The sequence below is a fragment of the Uncinocarpus reesii genome, genomic scaffold, assembly GCF_000003515.1.
Source record: "Uncinocarpus reesii 1704 scaffold_2 genomic scaffold, whole genome shotgun sequence".
NCBI lineage: Eukaryota > Fungi > Ascomycota > Eurotiomycetes > Onygenales > Onygenaceae > Uncinocarpus > Uncinocarpus reesii.
Window position 1 is genome coordinate 3649862 of NW_003052499.1, and position 15121 is coordinate 3664982.

Below are 15121 nucleotides of genomic sequence, written 5' to 3' on the forward strand. Positions count from 1 at the left end.
CGGATGCGAACCTTCATCGTTGTGCCTCTACAGGTTGCGGCCTCCTACACAAAACCATCCAGTCTTTCGGTTTCAGGGGGAATGTTCTCGCAGACGGGAATCATCTTTACGCTGTTTCTCAACCCACATGGTCATTGACGGGACTGGTACAGGCACACTCATTGAGCTCCTTGCTGAATGTGCTCGCCCTAGACCAGAACACGATCGTATTCTCACTTTCACAACTGACTGGGAGTGCGAGGCGGCCTCAAGAGCAATTCTTGCCACCATCGGACAGGAGAGAAGCAATGTGCAATCCCCCCCAGCGGCTCAATCCGCCGCCTCCACTGGGCATGATGAAGTGCATGATGCCTTCCTCGTCGACTACAATTTCCGGTTATCAGCGGAAAAAATCCAGTGGCTGCATCAGTTGGCTCAATCGCAGCAAATTGAGACGGCACAACCCGGTCAGCCATCCAAGCTCGTCTCTGATGACGATGTCGTAACAGCAGTGTTTTGGGTGTGCCTCAGGCGGATTCGCTCCCGTCCGGGATTAGACGGGACTCCAACTTGCACCCTCAACCGATTCATCAACGTCCGACACCGGTTGAGCCCCCCACTGCCCGCTCATTATCTTGGCAATTGTTTTTTGATGCTCGACGAATCGTGTTCAACGGATGGGCTAGACCAGCCGGAGCAACACACGAAAGAGGGGTTTGCACGGGAAATCGCTTCCGCGGCCTGTATCTTAAGGGCGGGCCTGAATAAGGTGGATGATCAGTACGTTCGGAAACATTTGGCGCAGTTCAGCCACGCCAACAACTGGGCCAATACCACAATCCACGAACCGGATGTTGTCGTCACAAGTATCCGTCGCTTGCAGGCATATCAAGACTTCGGTCCAGTTTTGGGAAAGGTGGCCGACTTCGAAATCCTCCCATACATGAATCCTAATGGTGTCTGTACTATTAAGCCCGATCGTGGGGTTAACAAGTCGTGGGAGGTCGGTGTGACGCTGGAAAAGGAAGCCATGGATGAGCTCAGAAAGGATCCAATGTTTGGCTGGCTGGTGGAACTGGGTTCTCCGCTCCAGATCTTTAGGCCAGCCCAATAATCTTTCTTTGACGCGGTGGCGAGGTTGAAGGAGCAAGGGCCTGATATGGGGGGCGCTTGGTCGATTTTTGAATCGGCCGGCAACTAGTTAAAGTGGAAAGTTCGCCACAATTGTACTCCGTATGGCTTGTTGATCCCAGGAGACCACTTTAAAAATAAGAAGCTTTGTTTTTTTTGGAAACTAGTGCTGATCACTCGGGATCGGGCCGATCCCGTAGATCCATCGAACTTTCCCATGGGAGATGCTTTATCCGTGCGGTGTAACGCTGAAAGGACCTGCAGCCAGCCACGCGGGAAGATATCGGGAACCGAACCAGTCATGAGCTTTTTGCAGCGCAAACTCCGGCTGGCAGTGATCGACCCTAATTGCTGTTCACAAATCCAAAAGAGACGGAAGACCATCGTAGGACTCGGGATTCACGAACAATCGTAGTAACCACGTAGAGGGCTCTATACTTCGTTGCGAAAAAGCCGAGGGTTGCGAAGTAAGTGTGACGTTCATGGGATAGAAAACCTTGCGCTAAAAGACATAACGAGAAGAGCAAAAGGCTCTTTCGTACTCAGTAGGATACTGAGCACCGGTGTGCAGCTGCCCACGAGAGGATTTCGATTCCTGTTGCTGAAAATGCGGTTCTCGCGGTGGATTGAGCAACTGGCTGCTTTCAGCCTGAGTATGTACCACCTGCCTTGACTCCTCAACATATCCATCTCGGATTTATGCGATACTGACAATTGAGTCTCAGTCGCCTGCGTTTCAGCTCGCCCGGCAGCTTTTCATCCTCAGGGCCGGGAGGACATTACGTTCAGTGTCGCTGTCTCTTATGCGAGAAAATCAACCACACCGGATGCTCTCCTTTTCCAGATCAAAGCACCTACCACGGTGCGATGGGTCGCTCTAGGCCAAGGGAACCAAATGGCAGGCGCCAACATGTTCCTGGTTTACTCGTCCTCGTCCCCAAGCAACGTCACCGTCTCTCCGCGCTCCGCACCGGGTCATGCGCCTCCCAAGTTCAATCCGAACGCTCAAATTTCACTCCTCTCTGGATCCGGCATCCGAGATGGGTTTATGACGGCGAATATTCGGTGTGAGGCCTGCCTTGTTTTCGGGGGAGGGCTGTGGGACGAGCAAAGTATCGCCAGCGAGTGGATTTGGGCCTACACAGTCGGGCGGCCGATGAGTTCTGACGATCTCTCGACTGACATTGACTTTCACGATGATTTCGGCGGCGCAGTGATTGACCTGAGCCGTACGAAAGCTGACTCCTCCGATAAGGATCCGTTCCTGAACCCCATTTGGGACGCAGTGCGAGGAAGCGAGGGTTCTGACAACCCCCCCGCTGCGATTATTTCCACAGCCGCAATTGCTCATGGCTGTCTGATGGCGATTGCATTCGTTGTTTTGATGCCAATATTCGCCATGCTAGTACCCATATCGACCTTTGTACCCATCTCCGTGACCCGAGTTCATGCACCGCTGCAGGGCATGGCATTGGTTATAGCAATCACTGGCCTTGGATTAGGAGTCAAACTTTGGACTGGCGCCGGAGCCAGAGCTGCTATACATCCCATCCTCGGTATCATTGTCGTTGTCTGTCTCTGCCTCTTGCAGCCCTCATTTGGGTGGCTTCAACACAAGCACTTTGTGCGCACGGGAGGACGGAGCCCGTTCGCCTCTCTCCATCGATGGCTGGGGCGCATCATGATCGCACTTGGAATAATCAATGGAGGGGTCGGGTTGCTCTGGGCGGGAGCTGGTGTGGTGTCGGGGCCGCTTCACACGGGCCTGCGGGTGTACGTGGTACTCGCGGGGATGGTATTTCTGGGATACACCATAGCGCACGTTGGCATTTCCGTTCGCACCGGGAGACAAAGGGGTGCATGCAGCCTCCATTCGTCTGCCAGCAACGAGGACTTGATCTGGAGCCATGAAGGACGTCTCAACGGAGGCGGAGGAGCATCTGCCAAATACGGCAGCACAGACTAGTTAGCTGACATAATCCACCACTTTGTGAGCCTGCCTTATTGAGTGAATATAATTTTAGTATCAACTACAGTGCTGGATTGAGATACATATATCCCCATTGCAAATGCAAATATCTGAGGAAAATAAAGCGATTCTAGGCTCTGCGTCTGCTCCTCAAGTATGTGCCGTACATGAAATCATCAGTTTACCAGTTCGTCCGCTGATCTGAATCCTCATCTTACCGTTATCACTGCAACTCTCGGCTTGATCCTCTGAATTCAGAGAGAGACTTTTAGCCGATTTGAGGATCGCTTCTCGAGTATCTGCAGACAAACGATTTACCTCCTCATCAGGTGCTGTTTGTCGGTCGACTGGAGGAATCGAAATGATACCTATGGCTCCCGCATCCAATCCTTTTTCACTGTTGTCATGTCAATAGTGGCTTACAATTCTAGGGCCCATGAGTACCACCTCTCCGATACTGAATATATGCCCTTTCAAAAGGTCGATGCTACGCGCTTGGGCTACATTCTGATTTTTTGGGCTGAACATTCGTCTTCCATATCCCGCTCGATTGTTTTCCGCTGTCGCATCAAAACAATAATGCCATTGTTTTCTGTCCTGTACTCTTGATCAGGAGTTGACATTACCCGATAATATTTATTGGCACTACCGGAGTTTTCTGTCAAAGCGAGACGCAAGGTTTTCTGATACGCTTTGCAATAGCCGAGTTCGATCTGAAAAGCGTTGGTTTTCTGGCCTAGAAAATCCGACAGGCCTGATGCCGTTAATATATCTGTCATTGCATTTGCGGCACTGACGATCCTCGCCTTATTCTCTTTCTTGACACTTTTAAGGAATCAGTGACGCGTATCGAGCTTGAGATAGGTGAAATTTCGACAATGTTCGTGGGGGGGATTGGTGGCGGGTCCAGTGTAAAGAGCAATATAATACAGGTCCGAGAGAAGAAGTTGTTTTTAGAGGTAGAGAATTATAAGAAGCAGAGAATTGAAATATCAGCAAGAGGAAAAGTAACACCCGAGTTTCGATGGTTGGGCTCGACAAGCTTGATGGGTTATATGCTATTAGTTGGTGGTGTTACTCGTTCTGTTATAATGCAATGCCTCAATCCAGGCAACAGAAGCAAGATACTTTTGTTTACAAATTCTTTCTTCAAGCTTCGCCCGGCGCGTTTCAAGAGATAGACTTGAGATGCTTGTTTCACTAATTATCTTATTCCACTCTCTATTCTGCTATTGCTTACTCCGTACAACCATATATATTCTTCATGTCGTAAAACGAGATCACGCAGGGTGAAACCGGATCATAAATTGAAAATGGTTCGAGTTGCGCGTAGCCATTACCTCGCGGAGTGCAGCTTTCCATTGACGCGAGTTGCGAATAACGACTTGCTGGCCCCTAATGTGAGAATCAAAGACAATCTCATAGGCTTCGGGGTCATGGCCGGGAAAATCTTGCTTGAGGTATTCTACCCACTTATCAAAGCTGAGCAGGTCGACGCTGATGGGGATAGTGCCGCGATCGGAAACAAGGTCAGTTGGCCCGCATACAGACGGTTCATTGTCCAGCAGGAAGGTGTAGATATTTCGATCTGAAAGGGGCAAAGAACCGCCATTACAAGATGGCGTGGGAGGAGAGCTAAGCGGGGAGGACGGAAGGCTGGGTAGCCAGTGTTCATTGTTGGCATCAGCGTTTGCGCTGGCCTCAGGCTCCCCGGTGCCGTACTCGTCCTCAGCCCTCTTGATATCTTTGTCGCTATTGTCGTTGCCGGTGGGTAGGCCGGTATAACTCTTTTTCCCGCGTGCCTTTTTCGCGTTATCTTTCTTCCTCCGCTCATTAAGGATGATGCTGTGGGATATATGGAAAAGGGTCTGGAACGCATCTTCGGGAGTGCCACGAGAGAAGAGCCACCGGGGAACGTCGGGCATGTCTGAGACAGCTGATATCACCTCCTGCTTCTTCTCAGGATCGTCAAGAAAAACGCCGAGGAGACCGTTTTCGCGAAGAGTGGCCAAGATTTGTTGGCCGAAGTTGACCAAACTCGACTTCAGTTACCCCGTATTTCGCAATAATATGGTAACGGCGGTGCCTTTGCTTTGCTTTATGAGATTTGGGGAAGTATCTGGAACTGTAGGCCATTATGTCTTTTGCAGCACTGCGCACAGAGGAAAGGAAATATCAGAGAGAAAAGGTGAGAGGAGGGTGGAAAGGCGGGGGAGATAGATGGAAAGTGAAGCTTTGAGGACGCCGTGTTTACGCCCCTGCTGCTTTGGTTGTTAGCTAACGTGGGCTCCGAAGAGCATCAGGTACGGAGTTGGTACTCATGTCATCAGCCTAGTCAATTGTAGCAACGATCCAACATTCTTTGAAAGGGAGAAATGATGGGAACTGATTTAGAGACGTTTGTTGCAATTCTCAAAAGGGTAGAATTCCACGAGAGATATTTACAACAGGGGGATTAGAGGATCGATATTGACCAGATATGCCAATGAAATATTGAAAATAACCAACCATCAGTAAAATGGGAGTACGAGACGCTCATTATGTCAATCATTGTGATATTCCCAAGCCCAATGCAACCAAAAGCAGACAGTATGCAAAAGGATATGCTGCGGTAAAAAACAAAAAGGAAAACTCGGATTAAAATCTAAAAATTGAGCAACATTAGTGGCCTGAAGAAAACTAGCAAAATGTCCCCCTAGAGAAAAAGGCATGATGCAAAGCAAGCGGATGCCACGTACCTTATTTCGTAACTGCCCGCTCTCGTCATATATCTCACCCATTTCACACTGCTATAGTTGCTCTTCTCAAATACTTTCAAATACCTCACCAGCAAACCGCTACTGGTGAACATGAGCAGGTTAAACCCTAGACTGAGAGGAGGGCGGCTCCATGCTTTCTGCGACGTTGTGCTGGTCAGTGTCGCTTCCGCAGTGAGCACATATTCGCTCTGCCCGGAGAACCTCGCGATTTTCCACACGATATTATTCTGCTCCGGCTCATACTTTGCGCGGCCTTGGGTCGTACGCTCACTCACTTTGGCAGTGTTGAGCGGTGTGGGGATGCGGACAATAACATTTGTAGCAAACAACTTCGTTCCATAATTCGCCTTTATAGCAATGCTATATTCAACTTTGGTAGTCCCGATTTCCCTCACAATGGGATGAACTTTGAAGGGCAGATTGACGTTCTCCGTGGCTCGATACCGCATCAACTCAAACTCCCCGTCGGGGGGCACAAAGGAGATTATCCGATCCGCATCGAATCGTCCCAGCCTTACACATTGATGAAACTGGCAATCTTCAAGCGTGACACCCCCCGCTGCCGCGCGCGTAGGTTTCGCGCGTCCTCTGCGCCCATCGCCTGCTCCGTCATCATTATCGAGTAGTAACCGATCGTTTAGCCCGAATTTACATTCCGGTGTCCCAGTCAGGTAAGCCCGCATGATAATCTGGCCGTTGACGTCCGCGCGGAGCACGGTGCCCGTGGCAGACATGAGCAGGTTGACGTCCTCGATAACATCGACAAAGGCCTCGTTTTTGCGATACTTGATGTCCGAGCGACGCCATGAGAGCGCACCGGTAGCTTGCATCGTGATGCGCGAGGAATCCGTGGGCGATTTCGTAAGGGAAGACTTGACGCCTTCGGTGGTGATGTACATTTTAAGCGTATCCGTCTCCGTGTTTTGCGGGTACCCAAAATCCAGAATTTCTATGTCACAGTCAGCCCAGCAGGTTCTCCAAAACAGCCTATAGGTATGGAGATCCCCCACCATCCAACAACTCATACACCAGCACGAAATTGTTCTTCACGGCTTCCTCGTCAAACTTGCCGAAATACCCCTTACCCAACAGCACCAATCGGTAAAGGAACTCAAACACCAGCGCCGCATTAGCATTGCTCTTCGTCACCGCCACCAAGTATATATTCTCGTGCTTGACATGGCTGAACGTCGTCGAGCCGAGCGTCAAGATGGGCGACCGGACTTGGGCATTGGATATCACTTGGATGCGGAAGATGTCGGCTAGGCGGGGGCGGCAGTCATTCCGAAAGGCGCGGAAGATCAAGTTCTCGCCCTTTTGGTTAAATATGAGGATCCCGGAGAGCATAGCTGCCTGAATCTGCTGCGTTGGACGAGAGAATGCGCCGTGATCGCTGATACCTTTGCTTCCGCTCGCGTTGAGCTGCGGGCGTCATCGTTGGCTTCGGAGAGTCAGTTGATCCTATCCCCGGCGCTAGTTACTGGCACGCACGGCGCTAGTCCTGATCTGGACTTTTACCCCTGAGCTTGGTGGGACACGGGCTTGGCATCTCCAGCTCGTTGATGGCGGACGTTACGGTCAGAGCAACGGCTGCCAACGGGTAAGAGCACGATTCATTGCAGGTTGGACTATCGCATTGCCTGGGAGTCTCTCCTCGCCTTAATGTACTCCATATGCAGCCATGCAAATTACAACGATGGATCAGCCCAGGACTTCGAATACTGGAACAGATATTCAAGGGTAGGACAGGGTAGAACAAAAGACATTTGTCGAGCGTATTGACACTCGGTGGACGCTAACATCGAGACTGGAAGCATTACTAGAGCCACGCATACAAAAAAAACTGGAAAAGGTAAATATTGATTAACAAAGAAACTTGAGTGCGAATGTCATGTCTAAAAATAAGCGGATGGGATATCATTAGACGCAAAAAAAAATGAAAAGGCGTAGCAATTAAAAAGAATGTAGGGCAGCACGAGAAACGTCAACGATAAACTATTTCAGTCCCCTGGACCCGTAATTTGCACCATCTCAGGCGCATCTATTCTCGCGCCATGTATATTGGGCACTTCGCCGTGGATAGATGCCGAATCGCTTCCAATCAGGCCGACTTTGGGATCTGGTATTTGTATATCGAGTGACAAGTACCCCGTCGAGCGAAGGGGCCATACCTTTACACCTTCTGCGACACCAACCTCCCGATTCCATCGGTCTATCCATGCCTCAACGGCTCTTAGCCGGGACTTGACACGACTGGCTCCTATATCGTCCCATATCCACCCTGTTAGGAAGCCTATTGTGGCGTCGACCCAGTTCTGAAGGCTGAACGGATTATAAATATCGACCATTTCCCTATTGACTTTGGCGATGATTTTCCGAAACTCCGACTCGGGAAGCAGGGGGTCGAGAATCTCGGGGTAGAGGTTCGAGAACGTCGGTGCCAGATCACCTTTGAGCATCCAGTCGCGCCTTATGCGGATTACCCGGGTATTCTGATATTCTGCGGAATGGAGCGGCACGTGGGGGTTCATGTGAGGAAAGCACGGGTGCGCGGGGCCCCAGGTCAGCTCTTCAGCGGGGTCGGCGGCTCCGTCTTCGCCTGAGCCGTCTTGCGTGGACGCGTTGCCATTGGCAGATGGGAATGAAGCAAATGTGTGTGAAATGGCGGAATGACGAGAATTTATACGGCGAGCAGGATCATGGTGTGGATCTGAAAGGAAGCGCGGGCTGGGTCCCAATGGATTGAATCGATTTTCCCCAGCCTCCTGTCTGTGGTCTCCCATATCGATCTCGTCCCAAGTACCGCTCGAGCGGTGTTGGCGGGGGATGGCGATGCTGGTACGGCCACTTTCCGTCTCGCCGGCGCTACGTTCGACGAACAAGCTCGATGGGCTTGGTTGCTGTCGGCTCCGGCGGCGTTCTGGAATTGTCAACAATGGGTGCACGTCTCGCGAAGACTCGGCGAATGGGGCTGGGTTGGAAAGGGGTATGGGGCGGGGAGCCGGGATAACGGTGGTACGAGGAACGTGGTTGATAGGATTCCACGGAGACGCAACCGGCCGACGAACGTGCGTGCGGATCGATAGCAGAGGTCCTCGGTTTCGCGAGGGCGCGCACGGCGGGTTGAACTCTCGAGATCGCGGCGGAGGCTGGTAGGAGGGATCGGGGGCGCGGATCGAGGGAGCGGGAGGGCGATTGGCAGGGATAATGGGGACTAGAGGGATATCTTCGTACGGCCCTTCTTCAGCCGCCCGCGGTGATAGGGTTCGTGGACGTTGAGGGCTCGAAGACAGCGTGATGGTTGTGGATTGGGGATTGTTGGGTCGGCGGTCAAGTTCTGCGAGAGTCTGGAAGCCGTGATTGGCGCACGGCGTCGACGGCTAACGGCACGGTCGATGGCAACCATACCGGCCACAGGAAGCTGCTGAGGAATGCAATGGGAACGAGAATGAGGGTCAAGGAGAGGATTCTGAAGGACTGCGAAAAGCGACAAAAAAAAAACCGAAAGAGAGAGGGAGGTCTGTAACGAATGTCGAAGATATCGGGAATCGCGGGGGAGCGCAAGTAACGAGCGGATCCGGGAGTCAGAGATATGCGTCGGAAATTCTCACGAATGGCATGCCCAATTCCCACGAAACAGCTGATCGCGATGGCCTGGGTTCAGCGTGTCGCAGGGCCCTGGAGCTGGAGGGTTGTGCAACACACGCTGTGGCGGGCCATCAAGGACACAGGAATTGGTGCAGCGTGGAGACGGGAATCGCAGTAGTTGATCCTGTCACAGACTGCGGACAGCGGCCAGGAGCTCCATCAAGTAGTTTTGCTCCGTTTGATGTGATGAAGGGAGTGCCCTGGGCGCAATTGAAATAATTACTCTGTGACAACAGCCGGGGAGGAGAAGAGCCTAGTTACAGGGCCAGCGGGCAGCCCTAAATAGCACTGAGCGAGCCCACAACTGAATCCCGGAGTCACAAAATAGAATTTGCTGCTAAAATATCCTCGCGGAGTTCACTTGCATCCCTTTCTCGCTCCCGTCCGTTTTATTATTTATAATACTAATTATCCAGCGCCCCTTGTTCAAAGCAGTCGGGGCCCGGTTGCACAGCTGTGTGGCAATATTGGGAGCCTTGTCCCTGGTAACCAGCTTCAGACAACCGCTGACTACAGAGTACGGCCCTGAAATGAGAAGAAATCGCTCTTGGGATGTCAGAATTCAATTCCGGCTTGCCCAACGTTCGGAAAGAAAAAAAATCCTCTGTTTGTGAACGATCGCCTCGCCCACAAAACGCCCTTTTCTCGCAGCCAATAGCTCGTGGAAGCGCGGAGACCAAAGGCACGTTCCGGCATCCCGGCTCGCTGGTTCTGGAGCTGCTTTGGCGCGGCACTATTTGTCTTAGTATCCAACCGTCTCCAGCTGCGACCTGCCTGTGCCCGAACAGCGTCCGGAAGCCTGAAAGACATGACCCGTTGGATTGCAGGGCGGAGGGGATGCCAAAACGGTTTTAGGGCCTGTCAGACTTGACGCACTTCCCCGGCCTGTCAACGTAGCCCAGTTAGACAGATCAAACGCAGGCCGTTTTGTGCTCTCAGAAAACATCCGACAAAGCCAACGACGCGGCTGGGGGGTGGATACGTGACATCAGCGATCAGCTAGTGAGATCCCGATCGGACGGGCAAAATTCATTGACGCTTCTCGCCGGAACAATGGAGCATCTTCCAGCTGAGCAGCTCTTGTGCAATGCAGGTACCGCTTGACAAGGCCAGGCATGCGACGCGCTAGCAGGGCCTCCCCATGTACGGGAAAGGAAAAGCAGGATCTGAGAGGCGAAGATCTACGCAATTGAATGACACCAAACCGTTAGATGAGGCTGTTATCAAGGCATGAGTCCAGGAGAATCCATCACTCTTACGTATTGTCTGAAAATTCGTTTGACGAGGCCGGATAATCCTGGCCATTAGTTAACTAGTTAGTGAGCCCTTGACGGACGGGAAGGTGCCGGTCAACTTATCCCTGTTAACCTTGCGCGGCCCGTCTCAACGCTCAGGGAGTCTGATCAAATGCCAGAATGCTCGACAACCGATTTTGTATTCTAGAATTTCCCATAAGAGTCTTTCTCGATTCCGCGTACGTTGAACTCGAAAAGATACATGAAAAGCATTGGTCACAGAGGAATGATTTTACCCGCAAACTGTGAATATTCTCTCTGCGTCTTGTCGACTGCATCTGCTCGTGATCCCTATTGACTGTGGAATTATAGACTGGATCACCAGCTATTCAATCTAAGGAGATTAGTCCGTAGGTGAGCCGAACTTTCACGACCCCGTAATTTCTTTGCAGAGCAGAATTGTGCATGCTTTACTAGTAGTACCCAGGCCTTGACGCTTAACCAGCCTTCTAAGATCTCAAGAAGACTGCGGTTTCCTAGGCAGTCCGTCTCGCTGTCGCAGGTTGCTTGAGAGTCCGGCGTCTAACCGGTCATAAGCGCCCGTCCATGCACGTATTCAATGGCCGGTTAGGTGAGAATATGTGGCTCGTTTCACTCATGGGAGGAAAGTCGAATCCGGATATACCGTCGGCTAGGCGACGTTGACTCAATCCGTCAGTAAAGCCTATAAACCAAAAGTCATCTCTCAACAGCACTCTAGGCTGTAGCTTGAATAGGTAAAAGCAGAAATAGCAGCACATCCAATTGCCGTCTAGCTGTGTCTTGGAGATCAGGTCGAGCAGACAGAAGCACTCTAGTTATATGTAGGCAGCTAGCCAGCCACGTGATGGACCCTGGTCGAAACGCGAAACTGTAGCTCGAAAATTTGATGCTTCGTCTCTCTCCCACCAGGAACCTCACTCAATTCAACCACTAAACCAATTGCACTTCTTTCTCGCCCCCCGCAAAATAACCATGTTCGGTCTCACCCGCTTCGCGCCCGCCCTCCGCACCGCGTCCGTCCCACGCGCCTTCACCACCACCTCTGCCCGAGGAATTGCGACAATCACGATTACCGGTCGCCTGGGAGCCGCTCCAGAGCTTAAGACTAGCCAAAATGGACGCGAGTATGTACGATACGTTCTTGCGTCTACCTCGGGGCCCAATCGGGACGCGAGCTGGTTCCGCATCAACAGCTTCGCCGTTGATAAAGCCCGAGACCATCTGCTTGGCCTTCCAAAAGGGTGAGTTGCGGCCTGGGACATGGAAGACGAAGAGGGCTAATCAAGTTTTCTTAGGACGCTGATGTCTGTCACTGGAGATGCGACCGTCAATGCTGTGGAAAATGCCGACGGTCAAAGGTCTTTCAACCTGAACGTCACGCAGCGTACGTGCACGTTTAGTTTTGGATATCCTGCTTTCTATAATATCGAAAAGACTCTAACATTGGTTGCGCTTCCTTCTAGGAAACTATGAGGTCCTTCTCCGTGGTAAACCCGAAGCCGAAGCCAGCCAGGGAAGCGAGTAAATGCCTTGGACGTATTGCCAGTTTGGATTAGTGGGCTTTGGCCTGTCGCAGGGGGCGAGGCTGCTTCCTACGTGTGTATAAAGGACACGCCTCCCAGGGTGCCTGCAACGCCTAGGCCATTACACATTTGTAATGAATCCCGTTTTGGGGGGGTTCCTCGCGGGCGTTTCCAATTCCCTTCCCGCCTTCTTATACTGTATTTTTATTTTGTCTTTTGAGCGGGTTTGGGCTGTTAAATCGACGATTTCGTTTTAGAAAAATGTTATGATCTCTTGTGATCATTCGACCCCTGGCCTATTTGATAGCTTGATCAGTCGGGCAACATGTTTCAAAACCAATACCCCCTTCTCGGAATTTCGAGAATGTGGCCCGTACCAATGTGTTTACGGGCGGTCATCTTCAGTTAACTGCGGCCTACTCCGTACCAGCTCTCTATTGTTGGCTCCGAATCTGAAGCACCCTCTTGCATGGCTCCTTTCCACATGAACAAAGGAAACACGATGTAAATCATCAAATCATTTTCTTTATTCGTACCCTTTATGAACATGATCGTCGTCCACTTTACGGAGTACTGGTTATGGAGCTATGTACAGACAGCAACCGCCTTTTCCTTATATGCAAACGCCACATTCCACCCAGAAGAAAAGTCTTTTAGAGAAGACTCAAAAGAGCAAAGACATGACTCATTGAAAATCTTATTGGGGGGATAACGAGGTGGGAATTAATACAATTCACGGTGCAGGACGCCATGTGGAAAATAAAGGAAAGGTTGGACACGGAAAACAATGTCACTGTTAAAGCCATTAAACGCCTTATGGTGGTATCTAGGATGAACGTCCACCGGGAAAATGGCGCCTGCACCATCTGGAACTAGTCGTCGAGCTTCAAATGAATTCCTGTCAAGTCGTTCAAGGATCATACCATGTCGCTCCCTCTTGTGCCGTGCTCAACGGTGAAGGATTTCTTCACTTCGATAGAATCAAGATGCTGGTTGCGATTGTATATGGGAGGCGAAGTTTGCAAGATATCTCCGGCGTCAAACAGGTCCGGTTCAGAGAGCAATGATGGGCGTCGGCCCCCCGGAGCTGTTCGCGCCTGTCCTGGTAATGCAATTGGTTTTGCTAAGGATAACGATGAACTCCGGCGTCCGAAATCGTCAGATGTCATTGTTTTGAGGGTCAGAGAGTTCCTAAATAGGTAGACCTGTCAGAAATAAAGTGAACTAGAATAAAATCTCTGAATCAATACGAACCAGTCATCTGCTCTTGAAGGAGTAGAGGTAGCCACGGTTTCTTGGGACTTCTTTTTGAAAATCATTCTTGCACGGCTTCCAAAAGATCCACCTTTGGTCCCAGAGGAACTGTGTCCAGACCCTGAAATATGAGGATGTTCGAGACCCGGGAAACATCGGCCAAGCCCAAGCTTAAGTAGAAACGATCGGTACATCAGTGTCGCATCTTTTCCAAAGCCGAAAAAGGCGAATAATAAGAAGCCCGCAATGACTTGAATCCAGCGATCGAAAAAAACCACACCACCCATGGGGTATTTGTCTATGGTCTGCCAATCTGGCCGGTGAACTTTGCTCCACGAAAAAGGTTTCACGGGCCCCCAACCGGTGATATTAAAGAACAGCACATAAAGTTGTGCGGGGTAGCTGCCGACAAGCATAACCATGGAGAGCGCAAAGAGCCGAATAAATCTTGACTTATTCGTGGTGCTGCTGGCGGAAACAATATAATTGAATTCACGCTTGTATTTTATGAGTCGGTACACCACAATCGCTAGGATCCACGTTAGCAGTTATCTAACTTGAGAGGAACCTGTTGACTTACTTGCATACACCGCGGCAACTGTAAGCACTAAAGGAGCCCACATGTAACCAACAACAATAGTAGGCCAGCTGGAATAGTAGGAAGGCATGCAACCGACTATGGCAAAAATAAAATAGCGGTTTTCTTGCACGATATAGTGAAGAGCCATCACCATAGCGGGAATTAGCAGACAAAAGGTGATGTCGAAGGCAAGCGTTCGTCTTTTCTCTCCCTTGCTCGGCATGAGAGTCGCACTGTCGGTATTCATCACTTTCGCTAGTGATCGGAAAATACATGCCAATGGGCCGGCAATACCAACACCTGAACCAACAATGATTTTGGCTTGAATATCACAATACACATGGCCCTCCCACCATGATCCAATATCATCAGTGGGCCAAATCAAGGGGTTGATGAAATTGTAGATATTCTGGATAATCAGCCAGACAGTCAAGCAAATTGCAGGAAAGTTCTTATTCCTTCCATGCCAGACTAACGGTGGGATGCAAACGATGACGGACAGAAAGGCGATTGCTGAGAGGGCAACTCCGGCTGGAGACATCTCAAACGAAGGCTGAATTTCCGACATTGTTCTGTGGTTGAAGGTCTATTCCATTGTAGAAGTGGTTAATAAGAAGGATTTGCTAACAGACTTGGACGCCAGGCCAGGTCTAAACGACTGACAGCTGAAGCAGTAGAGAGAAAGGCGCTTGACTGACCTATATCAAGGTGGAAAACAGCCCTGCAACTAGCCGCCAGCGGTCTTTATAGGTCAAGAGTAAAGTGAACTGAGAATGTGGGTTCTGCTAGCATAGATCGATTCTGACAGAGCACAAACTAGAGGCTTCAGCAACTAAGCGCCGTGGCAATGATAAATGGCCCTGCTCCAGATATCGATACTGGAGAAGAAGAGAGTAGAAGAAACGGTGGGAAACGGCATGTTGATAAATCTCGGGACTGTAATAGACCCCAATGCAACCCGGGTAGGGCAGGCATGATTCCAATAACTGAATCAAGGGCGG

General features: G+C 50.7%; 7 protein-coding genes across 7 annotated transcripts; 3 read left to right on the plus strand and 4 right to left on the minus strand.

Annotated features, from left to right (window-relative positions):
* Positions 1–127: 127 nt before the first annotated feature.
* Positions 128–1093, plus strand: UREG_04224 (uncharacterized protein; the record flags this gene model as incomplete). Its single annotated transcript, XM_002544661.1, has 1 exon — positions 128–1093. One exon carries the CDS (start codon positions 128–130, stop codon positions 1091–1093), a length of 966 nt encoding a protein of 321 aa, XP_002544707.1.
* Positions 1094–1717: 624 nt separating this feature from the next.
* On the plus strand, positions 1718–3076 carry UREG_04225 (uncharacterized protein; the record flags this gene model as incomplete). The annotated part of the gene is made up of 2 exons (XM_002544662.1): positions 1718–1763; positions 1836–3076. 2 exons carry the CDS (start codon positions 1718–1720, stop codon positions 3074–3076), a joined length of 1287 nt encoding a protein of 428 aa, XP_002544708.1.
* Positions 3077–4359: 1283 nt separating this feature from the next.
* On the minus strand, positions 4360–5004 carry UREG_04226 (uncharacterized protein; the record flags this gene model as incomplete). The annotated part of the gene is made up of 1 exon (XM_002544663.1): positions 4360–5004. The coding sequence occupies one exon, from the start codon at positions 5002–5004 to the stop codon at positions 4360–4362; it is 645 nt and encodes a 214-aa protein (XP_002544709.1).
* A 770-nt stretch (positions 5005–5774) lies between these two features.
* On the minus strand, positions 5775–7185 carry UREG_04227 (AP-2 complex subunit mu; the record flags this gene model as incomplete). The annotated part of the gene is made up of 2 exons (XM_002544664.1): positions 5775–6787; positions 6849–7185. The coding sequence occupies 2 exons, from the start codon at positions 7183–7185 to the stop codon at positions 5775–5777; spliced, it is 1350 nt and encodes a 449-aa protein (XP_002544710.1).
* A 653-nt stretch (positions 7186–7838) lies between these two features.
* Positions 7839–9244, minus strand: UREG_04228 (uncharacterized protein; the record flags this gene model as incomplete). Its single annotated transcript, XM_002544665.1, has 2 exons — positions 7839–9076; positions 9208–9244. 2 exons carry the CDS (start codon positions 9242–9244, stop codon positions 7839–7841), a joined length of 1275 nt encoding a protein of 424 aa, XP_002544711.1.
* Positions 9245–11735: 2491 nt separating this feature from the next.
* Positions 11736–12288, plus strand: UREG_04229 (uncharacterized protein; the record flags this gene model as incomplete). The annotated part of the gene is made up of 3 exons (XM_002544666.1): positions 11736–12004; positions 12059–12147; positions 12227–12288. 3 exons carry the CDS (start codon positions 11736–11738, stop codon positions 12286–12288), a joined length of 420 nt encoding a protein of 139 aa, XP_002544712.1.
* A 915-nt stretch (positions 12289–13203) lies between these two features.
* UREG_04230 (uncharacterized protein) lies at positions 13204–14688 on the minus strand (the record flags this gene model as incomplete). The annotated part of the gene is made up of 3 exons (XM_002544667.1): positions 13204–13477; positions 13541–14069; positions 14121–14688. 3 exons carry the CDS (start codon positions 14686–14688, stop codon positions 13204–13206), a joined length of 1371 nt encoding a protein of 456 aa, XP_002544713.1.
* Between the last annotated feature and the right edge of the window lie 433 nt (positions 14689–15121).